Consider the following 18,468-nt stretch of genomic DNA (forward strand, 5'->3'; position numbering starts at 1 on the left):
TATCTCATCGAACTCAAAAATAATTCACTATAAAAAGACTTAATATTCATTAAATTAATCACAAAAAAGAAATTACAATAAAGAAAGACAAGCACCAATCCAACACACAATTACATAGTACCAATCACAAATAGCACGAATCTTAAATTAATATATTACTTTTCGTCTCTAAAGTAGTTTCAGATTAAAATGGTAACTTTGTGAGATCATTTTTGTAAATCAATATATTACTTTTTGTCCAATTGTAAATTTATACAAAATCATCGACAAGTCAAACGAATTACTTTTCATAGAAAATTATATACTGAAACGTCTACAAAAGTCAAAAACTACATATTTTAAACTAGGATTTCTTATAATATTTTTGAATCTATACACCAAAAATATGCAATATAATTTATGAATTATTTGAAAAAAAAAACATAATTTCATGCACGCTAACAAAAATATACGTATATATTCATATTCCAAAAAAGTAAGTTTTTCTCTTTTTTTAATGTTTGTTCTTTTTTGGAATGTTTTAAAAATAAGTTTTGTTTTCACTGGTATTTGAGAGCCTGTATAAGTACGTATATATATCCCGTATGATCTGTCACCGATACTTCCGGTGCTTATCATTTTGGTGTTACATTACATCTGGACTTTGTGTGGGTCGTGTCAACTGTAGGAAGTGGTCGGCGTCATACTCCCCTCTCTCTCTCTCTCTCTCTCTCTCTCTCTCTCTCTCTCAGATTACGATCACAAAATTCAACCATGATAGGCAAAGAAATCCTGCACAAGATGAAGGTAACTCACAATAATCATTTGTATATCAAGCAATTTTCTCATCACTTGTTAAGTCTCTTTCTCTACTCTGTTTTCAATGCATTCATGATTTGTTAGCAGTTGCAATTAGGTGCTAAGACTTATCACTCTGTATATATTCTGTTCTAGTTTCTTTCTCTTGTGTATAAGTATAATCAGGCTTCCAGTTCTAGTTCTAGTTCTGGATTCCAGCTTAATAACGCTAGGCTGTATGTTATTATTATTATTATGTACATAATACTTGATTATTGAATCTGAGAAGTTAGGGTTTATAGTGCTGGATTGTTCTTATTTCAAGTTTCTTCATATCTGATTAACAATTTAGGCAAACGTTAAATTAGGAGGTTGCATCAATATATAGCTAATAAACAGCAAATGTGCATATATAACCTTTCCGCCATTAAAATCTTATCTCCTTTCCTTGTCTGACAGGAAAAGGTTGGGCTATCGTCATGTTCAGCTGAAACTGGAAAAGGAAAGAGCAAGATGTCTAAACACGTTACACATGGGTATCATTTAGTTAAAGGAAAATCATATCATGACATGGAAGATTATGTATTCGCACAGTTCAAAAAGGTTGATGATAATGAACTCGGACTGTTTGCCATATTCGATGGTCACTTAAGCCATGAAGTTCCTGATTATCTCCGCTCACATTTGTTTGAAAACATTTTGAATGAGGCAAGAAACACCCTTTTTCTTCACTCCATTAAACTTTATTTTATAGATTCCTTACACCTCCTGTTTCCTTCTTTTCAGCCTGATTTCTGGACAGAGACCGAGTGTGCAATTAGAAGGGCGTACCGTATAACTGATGAAACTATACTTGAAAAAGCAGTTGATTTGGGTAAAGGAGGTTCAACAGCAGTTACTGCAATCCTGATAAACTGTAAAAAGCTTGTAGTAGCTAATGTAGGTGACTCACGTGCTGTGATATGCAAGAAAGGTGTGGCCAAACAGTTATCAATTGACCATGAGCCTAGCAAGGAACGCGAGGTTATTGAGGATAGAGGAGGCTTTGTGTCCACCTTTCCAGGTAAATTATATATATATATATATATATATATATATATATATATATATATATATATATATATATATATATATATATATATATATCTATCTTTTATCTTTATTACCTACTACAACAAGGAAGGTATGACAGGGTATTAGATGGATGACAGGTGATGTGCCACGTGTCGATGGGCGGTTGGCTGTGGCCAGAGCATTTGGTGACAAGAGCTTGAAAGAACACTTGAGTTCTGAACCGGATGTATTCATGGAAATGATAGATGATGATACGGAATTCATAATCTTGGCAAGCGATGGTGTGTGGAAGGTTTGTGTTACTGACATCAGTCACAGTCCAATGAATATCAAACACAGTCTGTTATGTCATGAGAACATGTGTCCTGATGTTGTGTTGATGGCAGGTTATGACGAATCAGGAGGCTGTGGATTGCATCATGAATGTGAAGGATGCAAGGGCAGCTGCAAAGCAATTGACCGAAGAGGCACTTACAAGGAAGAGCACCGATGATATTTCGTGCATTGTTGTAAGGTTCTGATGATATATCCTTATGCAGATGCAGCCATTGAGAAGAATAATATATATAAATTAAGCTGTTTCATGTTTGTTTTTGAGTCTTTCTATGTTCCTCAACATTTCGTTTTCAGTTTGTGTATCATATTTATCTTTTAATTGTCTTGCATTTCAGAGTCTTCTATAATATTGTATACATGCCAAGTTGTGTATGTTATTTCCCTGGATTTTATAGCATTCGAATTTTTGAAACTAACATTCTAATCTAACAGTTTACCGCTTTTACCATGTTTTACATAGCTGAAAACGTGTGTTGCTTTTAGCCTTTACCATGTTTTCACAATTACTAAAAACGTGTCACTATATACAACCCAAGTACAACGTTTAATTCTCATGGTACGATACATTTGTGGCTTTACAAAAGATATCAACTTAACTTGATCACATATCTGTCATTTAGTTACAAAAAATACAATATGATCCATAAAGTATAATCAAAAGTTAATCACCAACTAAAGTCGCATCTTTCTTTTTCTTTTTTGCACATTGCACTAGACTTTGTTAACTTTCCAAAAAAAGCCAACACAAGTATCCTATTTATTATACTTTTAGACCGGAGGGTGTGGGAGGGACTCTTTCCTCATTTTTGGTGGGCCATATCTCTCTTTCCTTCACTTTCCTTTCCCTCATCTAAAAGCGGGTGGGAAGCCCTTCCCTCACTTTTTTTTTTAAAATATATTTCATACATATATTATATTTATTTTGTAGAGAATTAAAAACCATGAATTTTGATATATTTTTTTATATTTGTATAGTAGATATATAATTTTATAAATATTAAAAAAAATTAAAAAAAAAAAAAAAAACTGGCCAATGAGAAGAGGAGAGAGAGTGCGGCACCCCCTCCCCCCACCTCTTTTCCCGCACTCCTTTCCCTCACCCACGGAGTGGTGTTCAAGAGGGGAGGGAAGCTTCCCTCACCCCATTCCGTCCGGCCTTAGTTGTTTAGTACTTACTCATATATATCTAATTATTTTGTTCAAACATTGACATGTCCAAAATGTTGTTAGTTAGGCTATGTTTGGCGTATTATCTGAAAAGCTAGCTGTTAAATAAAAAACTAGTTAATAAAAAATAATGTTTGGTAAAACAAGCTGAAATATATAAAATTACATAAAAAGACATGTAATAGTATGTGTTTTTATAATTAATTAAGGGGTATATTTGAAATTTTTTTAAAAAACTCCTAAAAAGCTAGTCTAAGTAGTTTTTCAAAAAGCTAGCTTATAACCTAGTTTTTGGCTTACCAAACACGACAAGATAAAAAAGCTCAAAAAATAAGCTAACTTATCAGCTAGTTGTGGCACGCCAAACACAGTCTTAGTATTCTGCGATTGACTTTCCATATGAGCTTTAGTACAAATAAACGTGAGTCACTTAGAGAGATAGTGCAATTAATTACTATTTCCTTAATATAAACAAGGGTTATTGTCACTGTAGCCCAACAAACTTTAGTATATAGGTTTAAATGGTCCCTCGTGACTTTTTTTGGTAGTTTAGGGGCATAAAGTCTATTTTTACCTGCTAAAAAAGGCCCAAGACTTGTTATTACCGGTATTCTTGATGACATGGCCTTTTTCACAACTTATAAGAATTGAGTGCATGCATTGACTTGACTTTTTCAAAAATGGTGACTAGATCTTCAACATTGTGTCCTTTATAACCCGTGCTCCTTAAACAATGTCGACCCACTAGCACTAATCATTCCCCTCACATACCCATCCACCTTCGCTGCAACTTCATGGGCTTGAGGTCCGATGTGCTTAGTGATGCTCTGTTCACATATTAAGAATTTTATATTCAAGTATTCTTACTAAATTGCAGAATCAATCGATCGATAAAATGGTGAAATTTAATCAATCAGCCCATCAATCACCTTTGCAGCTTCACGAAGCTTACGCAATTTAGGACTTGCTTGGAGTTTAGCTAAAGTGCTACTCAGAGCTCCAACGGGAGTTGCAGGTCCATCTAATGTGATTGTGGGTAAAGGTCCATCTAATGTGGCTGTGGGTAAAGGTCCATCTAATATGGCTACAACCAATTCAACAACTCTTAAATAGACGTGTTGAACCTCAAAACATATACCTAAACAAATATGGTGTGGTATTGCAATAGGGAACCATATGGCTCGGATACATACCAATGTTATCTATATAATGAGTGTGGTATTACAACATATTGGCCTCAAGAATCTTTGAAACCTCATGAGCACTCTCAAAAGCTTTCACAAAACCATATTTGATCTCTATAATTGTCGGCAACAAGTTTATACTATGCACATCTTCTTTCATGGATGATAGGGGTGGTTCTTTCTCACTCTCCACCACTGCCCGGTGACAGCAGCCGCCACCACCGTCATTTCCACTCTTAGCATCCACCATCGTCCTCCCCTGAATCTCAGGTTTCCCGATTTTGCTACCCTTTCCATCAACTTCAGCCAATTCAGACCCAATGACACCCTCCATTTACGTAAAAAAAGAAGTCCCTTAGGGCGTTATGTGGAGATGATCAGGAAATTGGAGCTCCCATAGGGCGTAATCACTGAAGGCGACACCAATATTTTTTAGGGCAGCGATGTAGGCGGTTTGAATCCTGATTGCGTCGCTTCCTCCCTTGATTTGCCGGCATACCAACTATTGGTGGTTGTCGCTGTTGTTGTGTCGACGATTATCGGTGGCATAGCCTCCACCTCAAGTAGAATCATAAGCCTATCGAGAGCCAGGGTTGCAAATCTGGTTTTGTTTCGGGTGAATTTGGTGCTCAATTTGTTGAATTTAGGGAAGAATGAGGATATTAGGAAGATGGGCGCCACGTGGACTATTTCAGTTGACCAAATGCCACGTGGCATATCAAAACTGATGATTAGGAAGGGGTTCACTGGGTGACCCCTTCATATTTTTTATAATGACCTTTTTAAAATGGTAAAACACAAGTACATACCTCTAAAAGGCAAAAAAAAAAAAAAAAAAAAGTCACGAGTGACCATTTAAACCAATATAAAAAAGTTTGTTGGGCTATAATGATAATAACCCTATAAACAAATATGAAATGTTAAGCCATGGTGAATGGTGACTTCAATCACGAGTGAAATTAACATAATAGAGAATTTTCTAAAGTTTTTACATGTGAGACGGCTTTGATTCCATGCATGAATGTTGCCGTGTGCAAAGTTTTAACTAGGGTGTAAACGAGCCGAGCCGAGCTCGAGCCTGACCAAGCTCGAGCTCAGCACGTTTAATTTTGAGGAAGCTCGAGCTCGGCTCGTGAACAATTTAGTGGGCTCGCGAGCCTAATCGAGCCTTTATGTGTGTGTGTGTGTGTATATATATATGTAGGGTTAGATTATTTTGTTTTCACTATCTATTGTTTGCATGTATGACTGATTCTGGACCAATCATTTTAGTTATTTTAAGAAAGTAATTAATGCTTATTAAATGCTGAAGATGTAATTAATATCTTCAACATGTAATATGCATTAATTACTTTCTTAAAATAACTAAAATGATTGGTCCAGAATCAATCATACAGCCACACAATAGATAGTGAAAGCATTTACCTAACTTTATATATATATATATATATATATATATGTTTGTGTGTATATGTATGTATGTATGTATGTATGTGTGTGTGTGTATGTATGTATGTATGTATGTATGTATATATATATATATATATATATATATATATATATATATATATATATATATATATATGCTCGTTTAAGCTCGTTTAGGCTCGCGAGCCCATGAATTGAAGCTCGGCTCGAGCTCGTTTAACAAATGAGCCTCATATTTAGGCTCGAGCTCGGCTCAGGCTCGTTTAATTCGATCTCGAGTCGATCTTTTAACGAGTCGATCCTGAGTAGCTCACAAGTAGCTTGACTCACTTGCACCCCTAGTTTTAACAACCGAAGTAGCCGATGATTTAAAATTAACTCAAAGAGACTCCAAATTTGTACAAGTCTGGTTTTCTAAACCAGATTTCACCAAGTTTATTTTGTAGACGAGTTTTTGGTTATTTAATAAATAAACACTAATAATAATAACAAAATAAATTACCAAAACTTTACCACTTTGATGACCGTCAATTATCATGCTCAAACATATATAAAGATGTAACACATAACATGCTATGCTTTTATTATATAAATCTCTCTTTAGTCTTTATTGCTATTGAAATCAATCTCATATTGTCATACATACCATACGTATCTAAAAATGGGCGACATTTTGGTCTCTACTATTTTTAGTATTTCACTTATCAAAATACTTGTGTTTTAAAATATCTTGCTACTTTAAATTGTAAACAAAAAGAATCCAAAAAACTCTGTTTTAAAATTTATAAAAATAAAAAATAAAAAATCATTTAGTCATGTTTCGTAAAATAAATACTACTATTACTACTTAATTTATATCTATTAACTGTTGTTGTCTCGTTTTGACTTCGATAAGTAAGTAGTTGGATGGCAAGGATATAATCATATAACATATAGGGTTAAATTAAAAAGTATATAACATAATTATCATCATATAATCAATTATGAAAATTAGAAAGCTTAATTAATAAAAACTTGTATTTTTTACTATTATGAAAATCTTAAGTAAAATATATATATTAAATCTCCCTACCTAATAAAAGAGTAGCACATTTGTCACGTGTCAATCAATTAGAGTTTCACATTAATTATTTGTCATTTGTCATTCTAAGGTTTTTCCTCGTTAATTAAATTTTCACTAATTCACTCCTCCATTTTACACATATCAAACACCTCAACAAAAAATTTATTTGTAATATTTATTGTCTAATTTATTAAATTATTAATTTTTTTTATCATTGCTCAATAATCACTTTATAATTTAATTAAAATTATTTTTACCTTTCTAATCTGTGGTACCGACGGATTATAGACTAGTAGAACATTAAAATAACTTTTACAATCAATCAAATAATAATGGAATAGTAAATTTGTTACATTAAATATCATATAATTTTTTTTAATATAAATATTCTTGCCATATTTTGTTATCATCTTGGGGATCCAACCAACTACCGGCGACTATTAACCAGTTAAATCGGTGGCGTTAGCTGTTGAATTAGTGATTACATGGCAGAATTCAAGGTCATCGGAGTGATCGGCGCTGGCCAAATGGGCTCCGGGATAGCTCAGTTGGCGGCGGTTGCCGGTGCCGATGTACGACTACTCGACAAAGACGCTGAAGCTCTCCTCACTGCCAAGAGGTCTATCTCCGACTCAGTTCAACGTTTTGTCTCCAAAGGTCAACTTTCCAAGGTCTCCTGTCCTATCTCTACGCTGTCTCTGTGATCCTAAGCTTCGTCATATTTATAGCCATATATCATCCTAAGCCCCAAAATTTGTTCAGAATTCTGCTCTGCGATTTAGTTGATAATAATATAGTAATAGGGTTTCGAATTTGTTGATTCAATGATTATCTACGTATGGTAGCACTCCTTCCGTTTAATCTTCAAAATTATGCCTTGGACTTCTCAATCACTGTAATTGGGGTTTTTGTGTTACGATTGCACATATCGGCTCAATAACTCTCTAAATTTGATAGCAATTCCTTGGGATAATCAAATGGATAATGTTTCAAATTAAAATATGATCTCGCATGCAGTAACCATTAAAATTTATGCAAAATCTACTTGGCAGGAGGTAGGGGCTGATGCTGTAGCTCGTGTGAAATATACTTCGAATCTAGAAGATCTTCAATCTGCAGATATTGTAATAGAAGCCATCGTTGAATCTGAGGATGTGAAGAAGAAACTATTTGCAGAATTAGATAAGATTGTTAAAGGGTCTGCCATTTTAGCATCAAATACAAGCTCCATCTCCATTACTCGTTTGGCATCTGCAACAAAACGACCACACCAGGTTTCATATTAGCCTATGATGATTTTGTGCATCATTCTCTATGTAAATATTGATATTGGGAAGGGCATTTTTGTACTTTCAGGTGATTGGCATGCATTTCATGAACCCTCCCCCCATCATGAAACTTGTTGAGATCATCCGAGGTGCACAAACATCAGATGAGACTTACAACAAGACAAAAACTTTGGCTGAGAGGTGTTTACTGTTTACATATAGTGGTTAAACCTTTTTTAAAGGTTTTTGGGTTCTGATTTTAACCTTTTAATGTTTAACAATGACAGATTCGGAAAGACTGTTGTTTGCTCAAAGGATTATTCGGGTTTCATAGTGAATCGAATCTTAATGCCAATGATTAATGAAGCCTTTTACACACTTTACACTGGTGTTGCAACAAAAGAAGACATAGATGCAGGAATGAAACTAGGAACCAATCAACCAATGGGGCCTCTACAGCTGGCAGACTTTATTGGTCTAGATATATGCTTATCAATTCTCAAAGTTCTACATGCAGGACTAGGTGACACTAAATACACACCTTGCCCTCTTCTTGTACAATATGTTGATGCAGGTCGCTTAGGTAAAAAACGAGGTGTTGGTGTTTATGACTATACTAAATTTCCTAAACAGCCCTCCAGGATTTAATCTATTTACAGGAATATCCTTTTATGTAACACTCTAGTAGTAATAGTGTTAAGACTATTGTAAGCAATAAAGTTTTCAATTCCGGAATGAAAGGCTTTTGTTTCGAGAGTGTACCTGTACCCCACAAGGTGAAAAACAGGCTGTGAGTTAATGGGTGGTAGTCCCCACTTTTGAGACTGAAAGTGACAGAAATGGAATCCAATCATATAATTGTAGTGATAAAAATAGATCTAAATCTGAAAATTTTGGGGATTGGGTAGAGATAGAGAATAGAGGTAAAGATGAAGTTTTTGTTTCAGTGTCCATGTTGTTCTTGCTTTTGTTTTGTGAAGCCTAAAAAGGGGAAACCTAAAGAGAAACAAGTGAAGGAAAGTAAACCCAAGGAGAAAGAGAGTAAACCTGTTGAGAAAGAAAGCAAGGATGAAAAGAAGACAGAGTGAAGTGAAGTGCATTTTGTTGAAATGTGATATGGGTATGTATGTTATAATAGTAGTATAAGATTAAATAATTGTTGCATCATCTTCGTCTTGGTGTGGTGGGTAGATTAAATTTGAATGTGTTAATTGGGGTAGGATCTTGTTTAAAGTAGCTGGGTCCTAGATGAAGTGTGTTTACTAGATAGATAGATGTCATGAATGATGATCTCTGTTTGTATTCCAGGTTATGAGTTTTCATGATTTTGTCATGTGTTCCAGTCTTCCAGATTATGATCAAGATCTTGTGTTCATGAATCATGATTGATTAGTTTCGGGAATTTCATGACTCATCAGGGTTATTATTTAGTTGTATTTTGCTACTAATTGGAATGGCTTTTTGTAATGCTGCTTTCTTATTTGTTAAGAGGTGTATTATGGGTTGGGTAACGTGCTAAGCGAGAGTTCATTTATTAAAAAAAAAAAAAAAACGTAATTTTTTTTTGCAAAAAACATCTTTTGTTCAATTTCTTGTATGAACGTGTAGTAGATTGGGAATTTGGGATAACATTTTTTAATAATCAGATTAAAAAGTATTATTCCTTCAAAAAATATATATGTTTTTATGGCAATTTTACCTATGTTCCTACGGATAAAAAGTTATTTAGCTTAAATTAACAATTACTAAATAAAACTGCTTATGTAATGTAAACGAGGTTTCCCCTGTTTACTTTTTAGAGTTTTAATGAGGCGCTTTTGCATAAAGTCAAATTTGTTTTCAGTGTAAAGGATAAAGTAATGACCTGGAAGCTGATCCAGCAATTTTTTTTTTTTTTTTGAAGTTTATAAATAAACAATACGAATGTGAAAATTAGTTATTAAGATAATAATAGTTTCGATAAATTAATTTAGGTGATGGTAAATGTTTAAATGTATTTTAGCAACTTTCAGTCCAACAGGAGCATTTGATTTTGACCCGTTGGGGTGGGGTTCAAAGTACATCTGTACAAAACAAAGATACAATTTTTGTCATCTTTGTATTGAATGAAGAAATTAAGAAAAACGATGATTAGACTACGAATATATATGGTTAATAAAGAAACTCAAAAACATTTAAAAAAATAAAAAATAAAAAATAAAAAAAAGTCTATTTTATCTTATTTATCAATATTTTGAGATATTTGCCCATTTATTGTCCGTCAACTTGAATGTGGTTGTTGAAGACCAAAGTCGTATATAATGCTCAAATATTTTATTGTGTTAAAAAATTGTCATGTTGCACACATTTAACAGTTAAATCATCCAGACTATTGTGGAGTCTAATAGCTTGAACTCAAATGCTTACTTAGCTCTGTATGTAGATCTCAATGTAATTGAAAACCTTCCTATGAAATCAATAAACCACATAAACTTGTTGTATCTTTTTATTTATCCGCATTTTTAATTGGTATTCAAACAACACTTTTCATTCATTGCACAGTTTTTGCATCATTTGCAACATCTCAGATCTTTTGTCAACATAAAATAAAAACACATTGATAAACAAGTCCTAACAATATAAGTGGCAATTTCAACCGGTGTATGTCAATTCAAAACAGAAAAATCTCTTAATAAAAACACGTGTTGAAAATCATAGTAAACCAACATTTGCTCACGAGATGAAAGCAAGGAAAAAAAAAAGTCCATCACTAAAGCGATCTTGCGACAGCCTTAAATTCAGTCAAACAAGAGTCTAATATCTTCTGACGTTTCTTAAGAGACTCTCTTTCATTCTCAAGTATATCAATCGCACCCGGTGCCACAAACATATCCATAAACTTCTCATCATTCACCCCAAATAAATCCACTCCTAACGCCACCATAAGCCGCTCACGACTACACACACACACAAAAAAAAAATCATTATATTTTATGTATTATTTTAATTAAAAAAATGGTGAAAAAAAAAAGAATAACATACCATGGGGTTAAAAACCCTGAATTCAAAGCTGACGTCACACTCCGCTCCACCAACACTTGACGTATCCTCGCAAAATGTTGTGCAGCCGAACAACATATCTCGTTATACGTCGTCGTGCCGCCGTTTTGCCCTAACAAGTTCCCCAACACTTTACCACCGTTACCTTGATTCATCTGAATCCTAGGATGCCGTTTCCTCCCGCCGCCGCCTTCCAAAAAGTTACCATTTTCCTTTTTCACAACGTAATTCCCATCACGTGGTTGGTCAGGTGACGGCGTCTCCGGCACAGTCATAGCAGAAGCCTCTCCTTCTCCCGCCGCTTTCACAAGCTTTCCCGGTGTTGTCTCCCGATCGTTATTTTCCGGCGGAATGTTTTCTTGATCTGACAAATCAAGCGACATTGAAGTGACAGATGTCTGGTTTCTGTAACTGGAGTTTGCACTAAACAATAAATCACTCTCATAGCACACTTGTGAATAAGAACTTGTAACAGAATCCAAATGATGCCTAACGAGCTGTTTGCATTGTTTTGCAAGATCTTTTATAAAACAATTGTAGGATCGCCTTAATGCAGCGTGGAAACCCACGTACCCATCCATGTCACCGCTTTTCTTCCCATCTAAAATTATAAATAAAATCAAAATGAAACCCAAGAAATAGAAATAAATAAATACTTACAATCACAATCAAAATGTTGACGTTGGTTTTTCTCCATGGCAAGATCAAACAGATTTTTCAACACAAAAGCAAGGCGTTCACAAGCTGTGTCGAGAAGAGGGGCAAGCCATGACCTGGCAGCAGCACGTGCAATCTCAGCAGCTGCTTCTGAAATTCCCTTTCCACCCCCTCTTCCCGCATGTGCAAGTATTATATTTGCAACTTTCTCCCTTGAAACAGGAGGGCATTCAACGGAATAAGCAGCACATCGAAACTCATGCATCACTCTTTCAAAAGCAGCACCTCCGTATAAACGAAGGGTAGCATTAGGTGGTTTTATTTCCGATACTACCCCTGGCCAGTTTCCCATTCCGCTTTCTGATTTCTCCTCCTCTGTTGTTCTTCCCCATTGTTCAGGATCAGGGTCTGCTGCTCCATCTATCAATGCCCCTACTTGGTTGCAGATTGAAGATGCAAACATCATTGATGATCTTCTGAGGTGAGCGACATCAGAAGTTGCTTGGATTTTGGAATCCATGGAGGTTAATTGAGCTGTGACTTCACTGCAACGTTGTTCGAGTAAAGCTAATGTTGCAGGTGTGGCTTCTTTGTATCTTTTTTGAAGCTCGGATTCTAAATAATCTCTGAGACAACCGAAACCAATGTGGGATTTATACTTTTCTTCATCGTATCCACCTTTGACATTTTGTTGTAAATGGCGTATAACATCTGCATCCACTTGTGAGATTTGTCTGCGAAATTCTTCATTTGAAACTGTGGTTCTTTCTTTTGGTAGGGCTACAAAAAATGGGTGTATGTTGTCTCCAAGGTACCCACTTGCACTTAAGTACCTGTCCACTTCCCATTTATCAGTAAATTCCTTAAGGCGATTATCAAATTTGGAGACAACAATTAATGTTCTTCTGAAAGTTGGATCAATGTCACGAATGGCATCCAACCATAAAGATGAGCACCACTCCACACTACTTTGTTGAAGGAATACAAGGATTCTGTGAGGTGGACTAGCTAGAGATTTCACCATTGACAGAATTTCTTCTGGTGTGGTCTCAGGTTCACCCTTTTTAGCCTGCAAAATGTAGTTCGGATTACTATAAAGTATAAATATGCATGAGTACACTAGAGTCTGATGATATAAAGTACCTTGAGAACAAACCCTGGAGTATCAATGATGGTGAGATTGGGGCAATGGGCATATTCAGCTCTCATGACAATCGGTTTAGGTGAGACAGCAGTTTGAGTCTTCTTCAACAGAGCTTCTGTTCGTGATTTAATGGTATCTGCAATTGCTGATGCTAGAACAATTGGACTTCCGTATTCCTCTGAATCCTCCTCCTGTCATTACTATAAACAATCAGTATCATAATTCATACATAGACTCTAAACTGATTGTCAATTTCAATGCACATCCAAACACCCCCTATTCCCTAATACCATGGTCCGATTTTGAGAGAAATAAGAGCTGGTTCTGATCCAATAGTTTGGTCTTGCTAAACCCTAACTACGTATTCACTTCATTGTCGTCACTTTTTTAGAAACTATAAACCCTAATTAAGCATTAATAAATTCAATTCCATCATATAATAAGAGTGTATGATTAGGTAAAACAGGAATTGACCTGAAACCGGCACCTAGGATCAAGAGCAGTAGGATCATGAACCATCTGGAGTATGAGAGGCCTGCGTGTACCCATTTCGACCTCGCGTACATTGAATCGGAATCCAAGTAGCGCTTCCAGAAGAGAGCTCTTGCCATCTGACTGACCTCCGAGCGCTACAATCTCGGGAATCGGGAGTTTTTCGCCAAATGCGACGGCGGCAGACTGAAGGCGGTTATAAGCGTCGAACCGGGACTTAGTGGAAGACGAAGACGATGAGAAGGTGGTTTGGTGGTTGTGTTTTCTAGCAGACGAAGAAACTTTATCGTTCATTGGTGTTTTACTAGGTGTTTTCAAGAAGTTGTCGGAGGTCGCCATTGCAGATAGAGGAGATGACCAGAGAGAGAAAGGAGGGATGATTCAATTTGAAAATTTGAATCTGGGAAATGAAACCCGCTGACCGTTTTGATGAATTTGGGGCTCCTTCGATTTCGGATTGGAAAAAGAATGGTAAAATAAAATTATAAAAATGCTAAACTACACACACACAAAAATAATAAACTAAAGTAACATAAAATTATTTTTAATATTTTTTAAAATCATTATTAATTTTTTTATAGAAACCAACAATCTAATTATTTCCAATCATATTTTCCAAATAGACTACTTACTATAGGCTATAAGTATTTTGGATTCTCATAGAGATCATTGATTCTATAATTATGTTTTTTACATTGATAACTTTGGAAAACTAATTTTAGGACACTAAAAAAATATGAAATGGAAATTAAATTGTTTTTGGAAAATAAAAATATGAGACCGTGTGTGTTTCATCCATAGTTGTTAAATCTCAATCTTCATCTTAAAATCTTATGATTTAAAGTTTTTACAAACAAAAAATATTGTCGGTCATACTATGATCTATTTGAAGCAAGATCTATATTGAGATCTTTAGGATACTAATTATGATCTTAAAATATGATCCTGACATCAAGTTGTAACCTCTATAAAACTCATAAAAATTTAAAACTTTTTCAAGCATTCAAAAACCATTATTTATTACAAAATGTTTTCAAAGTAGTTTCATATCAGAGAATCCCAGAAATCAAAATCATAAGCATTCGCCTTCCCGCGATCATCCGAAGTATCTGAAACAAAATCCAAAATTGTAAGCCCGAGGCTTAGTAAGTTCCCCTAAAATACCGATACATAACAAATAGCACACATAATAACATCAGGTAATGAGTCCACAACTTTACAAATCGGATTACCCCTGAGCCCACAACATGAGTCTAGCTTGCCTATCGGGCCCACAATTCATGTCTGGAATGCTCCCGAGCCCACAACATAAGTCTGGCTTGCCCCTTAGACTCACAATTTATGTATGGCTTGCTCCCTCAGTCCTTGGACTGGAATACAAAGATTAGCCCATAGTATGAGTCTGGCATGCCCTGCCCGGCCCTCAGCTTGTATCTGGAATGTTTATGAGTCCTCAGTATGAGTCTGGTATGCCCTCCCTGACCCTAAGCTCATATTTGGCATACTTTAGGGTTTGTCGGCTACAGCACGGAGCAGTACAACCTCAACCCAACCCACACAACATGTCTACATGTAACAAATAAATATACATACATATAATCAGGCAGTATCACAGGTAGTCCTACAGATCTACCAGACTAGCATATCAAACTAGCATGCATATCGACTCATACTCAGCATATCAATAACTACTAGGATATCAATCCAATGGGTCGACCTTGGTGTCTTCGACCCCTAATTACAGTGATGAAAACTCACCTCACAAGTACTACTTAACTGGACTGAAAGTCTCTGACCGTTGTCTCACCGAAAATCTCGAACTATCAAAATAACGAATACTAAGTCAACAATTGGAATATCAACCTTGACCAAGGGTCCAAACATAGGGTAATAGTCCACTCTGTCCTTTCCTTAAGTTGGGCCAAGGCCCAACTCCAAATCCTTAATCCAAAAGCCCAAATTTCCAAATTGGGCCCAACTCTCTATATGGGCCTCATCCTAAGATTCACTTCCAAAAATGGCCCAAATATACACTTTTATTCAGAAAGTCCAGCAAGGGCCCACGCCAAACGTAACATCCTGGTTATTAAATAAATAAATAGATAAAAACTGATGAACGAATAGTCGCCCTAAATTCATATTATTTAGCGGATTGTTGGTTTTGGGGAGCCAAACGTTATAATTTGGATTATTCGGGGGCTAAAGTGTATTTTTGGGATTTATTTTGTAAATATTTTTAGAAGACGGGGGGGGGGGGGGGGGGGTGTTTCGTAAGTGTTGGACTTGGTATGAAAGGATTTTGAAAGTTGGGGGTTGTTGGGTAAATTTTGGGATTGGAGTTTAAAGAAATTTTTGAATTCAGGGTTGAAAAGGTAAATTATGAACTTAGTTTGAAAAAAAAAAGAGAAGGGAAGGACTGATCTTGTCATTATGGAAGGAAGTTATATAGGAGGCGGGTATATAGTCCTGGACTCCCGGTAACCCTAACCTTAGAACACTCAGCTGCACCACCCTTATGCCTTCCTCTTCTAACAGCCGCCACCTCCTTCTTAACTTCTGGTCGTCGCCACCATGGAAACCCACCTCCGTCACCGATATCTCGCCATGGTAGCAACACCACCGTTGTCGGAAATGCAGCATACATCCGGGAAGTCCAACGGAGGCCAACGGCGGAGCGCAGAGCGAAGGTGGGTCATGAACCACCGTTAGAAGCTGTTGTGACCGCCAAACCCAGCCGTTGTCGCTCCTACAACCATCAGAGTCAAAGACCGGAGCTGCTGCCGTCGTTGCTCGCTTCCGTTGAAGAAGAAACTGTCATCGGACGTTACGACAGCTAGGATAGCTATTCCCGACCCATTCTCCTTCTCCACCTTCTTCCGTTGTTGCGTCACCACCATAACTCCAGCGACTGATCCATTCCGATGACGTCCTCCGAATGATAGTCGTCGTCTGCTACATTACGCCACATGTTGGATTCCTTTTGTGAGTAAGACTATGTGTAATGTAGTGTGTGATTATGCTTCTAATATCTGTTGTGGGTGTTTGTCTAGCCGGAAACCAAGAAAAGGCCACCACCACCACCACCTGCCACCACAAAGGTGGTCGTGGGTGTGTATTATTATGTTATTTTGAGTGTGTGTGTGTGTGTGTTAATTATAATATTGTTTGTAATCGTGCCGGAATAATCAATAGAAAAATCCATAACCACCACCGTGAGGTGGTGGCTGCCGCCTCCTGCCGCCACGAACCGTCGCGTTGGGTAGCGGTGTCCCTCGTTTGCGTTTTGACTCGTTTGGGGATGCTTGAGCAAAGTGGACCCAATGAAACCCTAATGGGCCCAATAAATCCCTAATTGACCTAAAAGCCCAACCATTTGATTAATGGGCTAGTATTTGAGTTGGAAACCCTAATTAGGGTTTGGAAAACCCTAATGCCTTGAAACCCTATCTTTGGGATTGATCGGGACCGCACGAGAATTTATTATTAAACCTAAAATAATAATTAATAATCATCGGCAAATTAACCTAAAGCAATATTGGACTTAATGGATTAAGTCCTTAATGGGTTAAGTAAGAAACACTTAACCCTAATTCTCATTTCATGTGGGAACCCAAATGTCACTTAGGCCTTGAGTTGGGCCTTTCTATTGGGCTTTGGTGATTGGACTATTAATGGGCTTTCCAAGAATAAGTAAATGGACTAAATAATTGTATGGGTTTTAGGATAAGGCCCATGTAAGAGTCTTGGGCCCAATTTGGAAAATTGAGTCATATGTTGGGCTTTGGTCTATGGTTTGACTTCTGGGCCTTTCGATTGGGCCTTGGACTGAATAAAGCTAAGTTAGGGTAAAGTAGTCTTTTATCCCAAGTATGGAGTTGTGGTTATGCGTTGGAACCCAATTATTAACTGGGTGTTGTTTGATGTTGGCAGCTCGTGAATCTGTCAACCAACAGCTGGAGTTGCAACCACAAGACTTCAGCAGTGCCAAGTGAGTTTTCTCACCATACCAATGGGAGTATGATAGTGATTATGCGGTATGCTAGTTGACTATGTGGTATATGATAAGCTAGTTGTGTTTGTGATACTTGCATGGAATACCTCGGGGGGGGGGGGGGGGGGTCCCGGGGCACTTAGGTGTAAGACCTTGGAGGGTTTCCACGACATCCTAGGTAAAGACCTCGGGGGGTTCCCGAGGCACTAGGGTGTAAGAACTTGGAGGGTTTCCATGGCATCCTTAGTTAAGACCATGTGGGGGGTTCCCATTGCATTGGGCTAAGACCATGTGGGGGTTCCCATGGCACCCGGTGTAAGACCCCGGAGGGTTTCCAGGACATCCTTATGTGTTTGCATGTTTAACTTATATGTTTGTATGTATGGTTTGATTGGTAGTTAGTGAAGATCATGTGGGGGTTCCCATGGCAATGGGCTAAGACCCTGGAGGGTTTCCAGGGCACCCGGTGTAAGATCTTGGAGGGTTTCCATGGCTTCCCTATATGTTTGTATACATGGTTGGTGTAGTTGATATGATTTACGTGAGTATGCCAATAAGACCTTGGAGGGTTTCCATGGCATCTTTATATGTGTATATGCATGCTTATGCGATTGTTATGGGTTATGTAGTTGTTATAGCTGATATGGATTATGTGGTTATGTGGATTGTGTGGGGTATGATCTGGGGAACTCACTAAGCTTCGTGCTTACAATATTGTTTATGGTTTCAGGTGTCATCGATTTGGAAAAGAAGGGCTCGGGTTAATCGCAGTGCACACACTTATGATTTCCGCAATGTATGATTTTGGGATAAACTTTGATAAACATTTTACTTAATGATAACTTGAA

The 18,468-nt window shown here is 36.8% G+C and overlaps 4 protein-coding genes across 4 annotated transcripts; 3 read left to right on the plus strand and 1 right to left on the minus strand.

Annotated features, from left to right (window-relative positions):
* Positions 1-611: 611 nt before the first annotated feature.
* Positions 612-2,584, plus strand: LOC111910179 (probable protein phosphatase 2C 39). The gene is made up of 5 exons (XM_023905954.3): positions 612-786; positions 1,237-1,485; positions 1,564-1,840; positions 1,989-2,143; positions 2,238-2,584. Exons 1-5 carry the CDS (start codon positions 754-756, stop codon positions 2,370-2,372), a joined length of 849 nt encoding a protein of 282 aa, XP_023761722.1. The 5' UTR covers positions 612-753; the 3' UTR covers positions 2,373-2,584.
* A 4,833-nt stretch (positions 2,585-7,417) lies between these two features.
* LOC111910182 (uncharacterized) lies at positions 7,418-9,764 on the plus strand. Its single transcript, XM_023905956.2, has 4 exons — positions 7,418-7,700; positions 8,082-8,303; positions 8,386-8,498; positions 8,585-9,764. Exons 1-4 carry the CDS (start codon positions 7,515-7,517, stop codon positions 8,943-8,945), a joined length of 882 nt encoding a protein of 293 aa, XP_023761724.1. The 5' UTR covers positions 7,418-7,514; the 3' UTR covers positions 8,946-9,764.
* LOC111910183 (uncharacterized) lies at positions 9,040-9,464 on the plus strand. The gene has a single exon (XM_023905957.3). The coding sequence runs from the start codon at positions 9,227-9,229 to the stop codon at positions 9,383-9,385; it is 159 nt and encodes a 52-aa protein (XP_023761725.1). The 5' UTR covers positions 9,040-9,226; the 3' UTR covers positions 9,386-9,464.
* Positions 9,765-10,867: 1,103 nt separating the features above from the next.
* On the minus strand, positions 10,868-14,045 carry LOC111910181 (dynamin-related protein 5A). Its single transcript, XM_023905955.3, has 5 exons — positions 13,612-14,045; positions 13,137-13,328; positions 11,997-13,062; positions 11,319-11,937; positions 10,868-11,233 (listed from the first exon to the last, which is right to left on the minus strand). The coding sequence occupies exons 1-5, from the start codon at positions 13,966-13,968 to the stop codon at positions 11,047-11,049; spliced, it is 2,421 nt and encodes an 806-aa protein (XP_023761723.1). The 5' UTR covers positions 13,969-14,045; the 3' UTR covers positions 10,868-11,046.
* Positions 14,046-18,468: the final 4,423 nt, after the last annotated feature.

The sequence above is a fragment of the Lactuca sativa genome, chromosome 5, assembly GCF_002870075.4.
Source record: "Lactuca sativa cultivar Salinas chromosome 5, Lsat_Salinas_v11, whole genome shotgun sequence".
Lineage (NCBI taxonomy): Eukaryota > Viridiplantae > Streptophyta > Magnoliopsida > Asterales > Asteraceae > Lactuca > Lactuca sativa.

Excerpts from the sequence above, each read along its gene's own strand:
- LOC111910182 (XM_023905956.2), top strand. The coding sequence starts at position 7,515 with ATGGCAGAATTCAAGGTCATCGGAGTGATCGGCGCTGGCCAAATGGGC. Across the intron at positions 8,304-8,385 it reads CAACAAAACGACCACACCAG|GTGATTGGCATGCATTTCAT; the intron begins GTTTCATATTAG and ends TTGTACTTTCAG. Across the intron at positions 8,499-8,584 it reads ACAAAAACTTTGGCTGAGAG|ATTCGGAAAGACTGTTGTTT; the intron begins GTGTTTACTGTT and ends TAACAATGACAG.
- LOC111910181 (XM_023905955.3), bottom strand. The coding sequence starts at position 13,968 with ATGGCGACCTCCGACAACTTCTTGAAAACACCTAGTAAAACACCAATG. Across the intron at positions 11,938-11,996 it reads TCAACATTTTGATTGTGATT|ATGGGAAGAAAAGCGGTGAC; the intron begins GTAAGTATTTAT and ends TTATAATTTTAG. Across the intron at positions 11,234-11,318 it reads TCAGGGTTTTTAACCCCATG|TCGTGAGCGGCTTATGGTGG; the intron begins GTATGTTATTCT and ends GTGTGTGTGTAG.
- LOC111910183 (XM_023905957.3), top strand. The coding sequence starts at position 9,227 with ATGAAGTTTTTGTTTCAGTGTCCATGTTGTTCTTGCTTTTGTTTTGTG.
- LOC111910179 (XM_023905954.3), top strand. The coding sequence starts at position 754 with ATGATAGGCAAAGAAATCCTGCACAAGATGAAG. Across the intron at positions 1,841-1,988 it reads CTTTGTGTCCACCTTTCCAG|GTGATGTGCCACGTGTCGAT; the intron begins GTAAATTATATA and ends GATGGATGACAG. Across the intron at positions 2,144-2,237 it reads CAAGCGATGGTGTGTGGAAG|GTTATGACGAATCAGGAGGC; the intron begins GTTTGTGTTACT and ends TGTTGATGGCAG.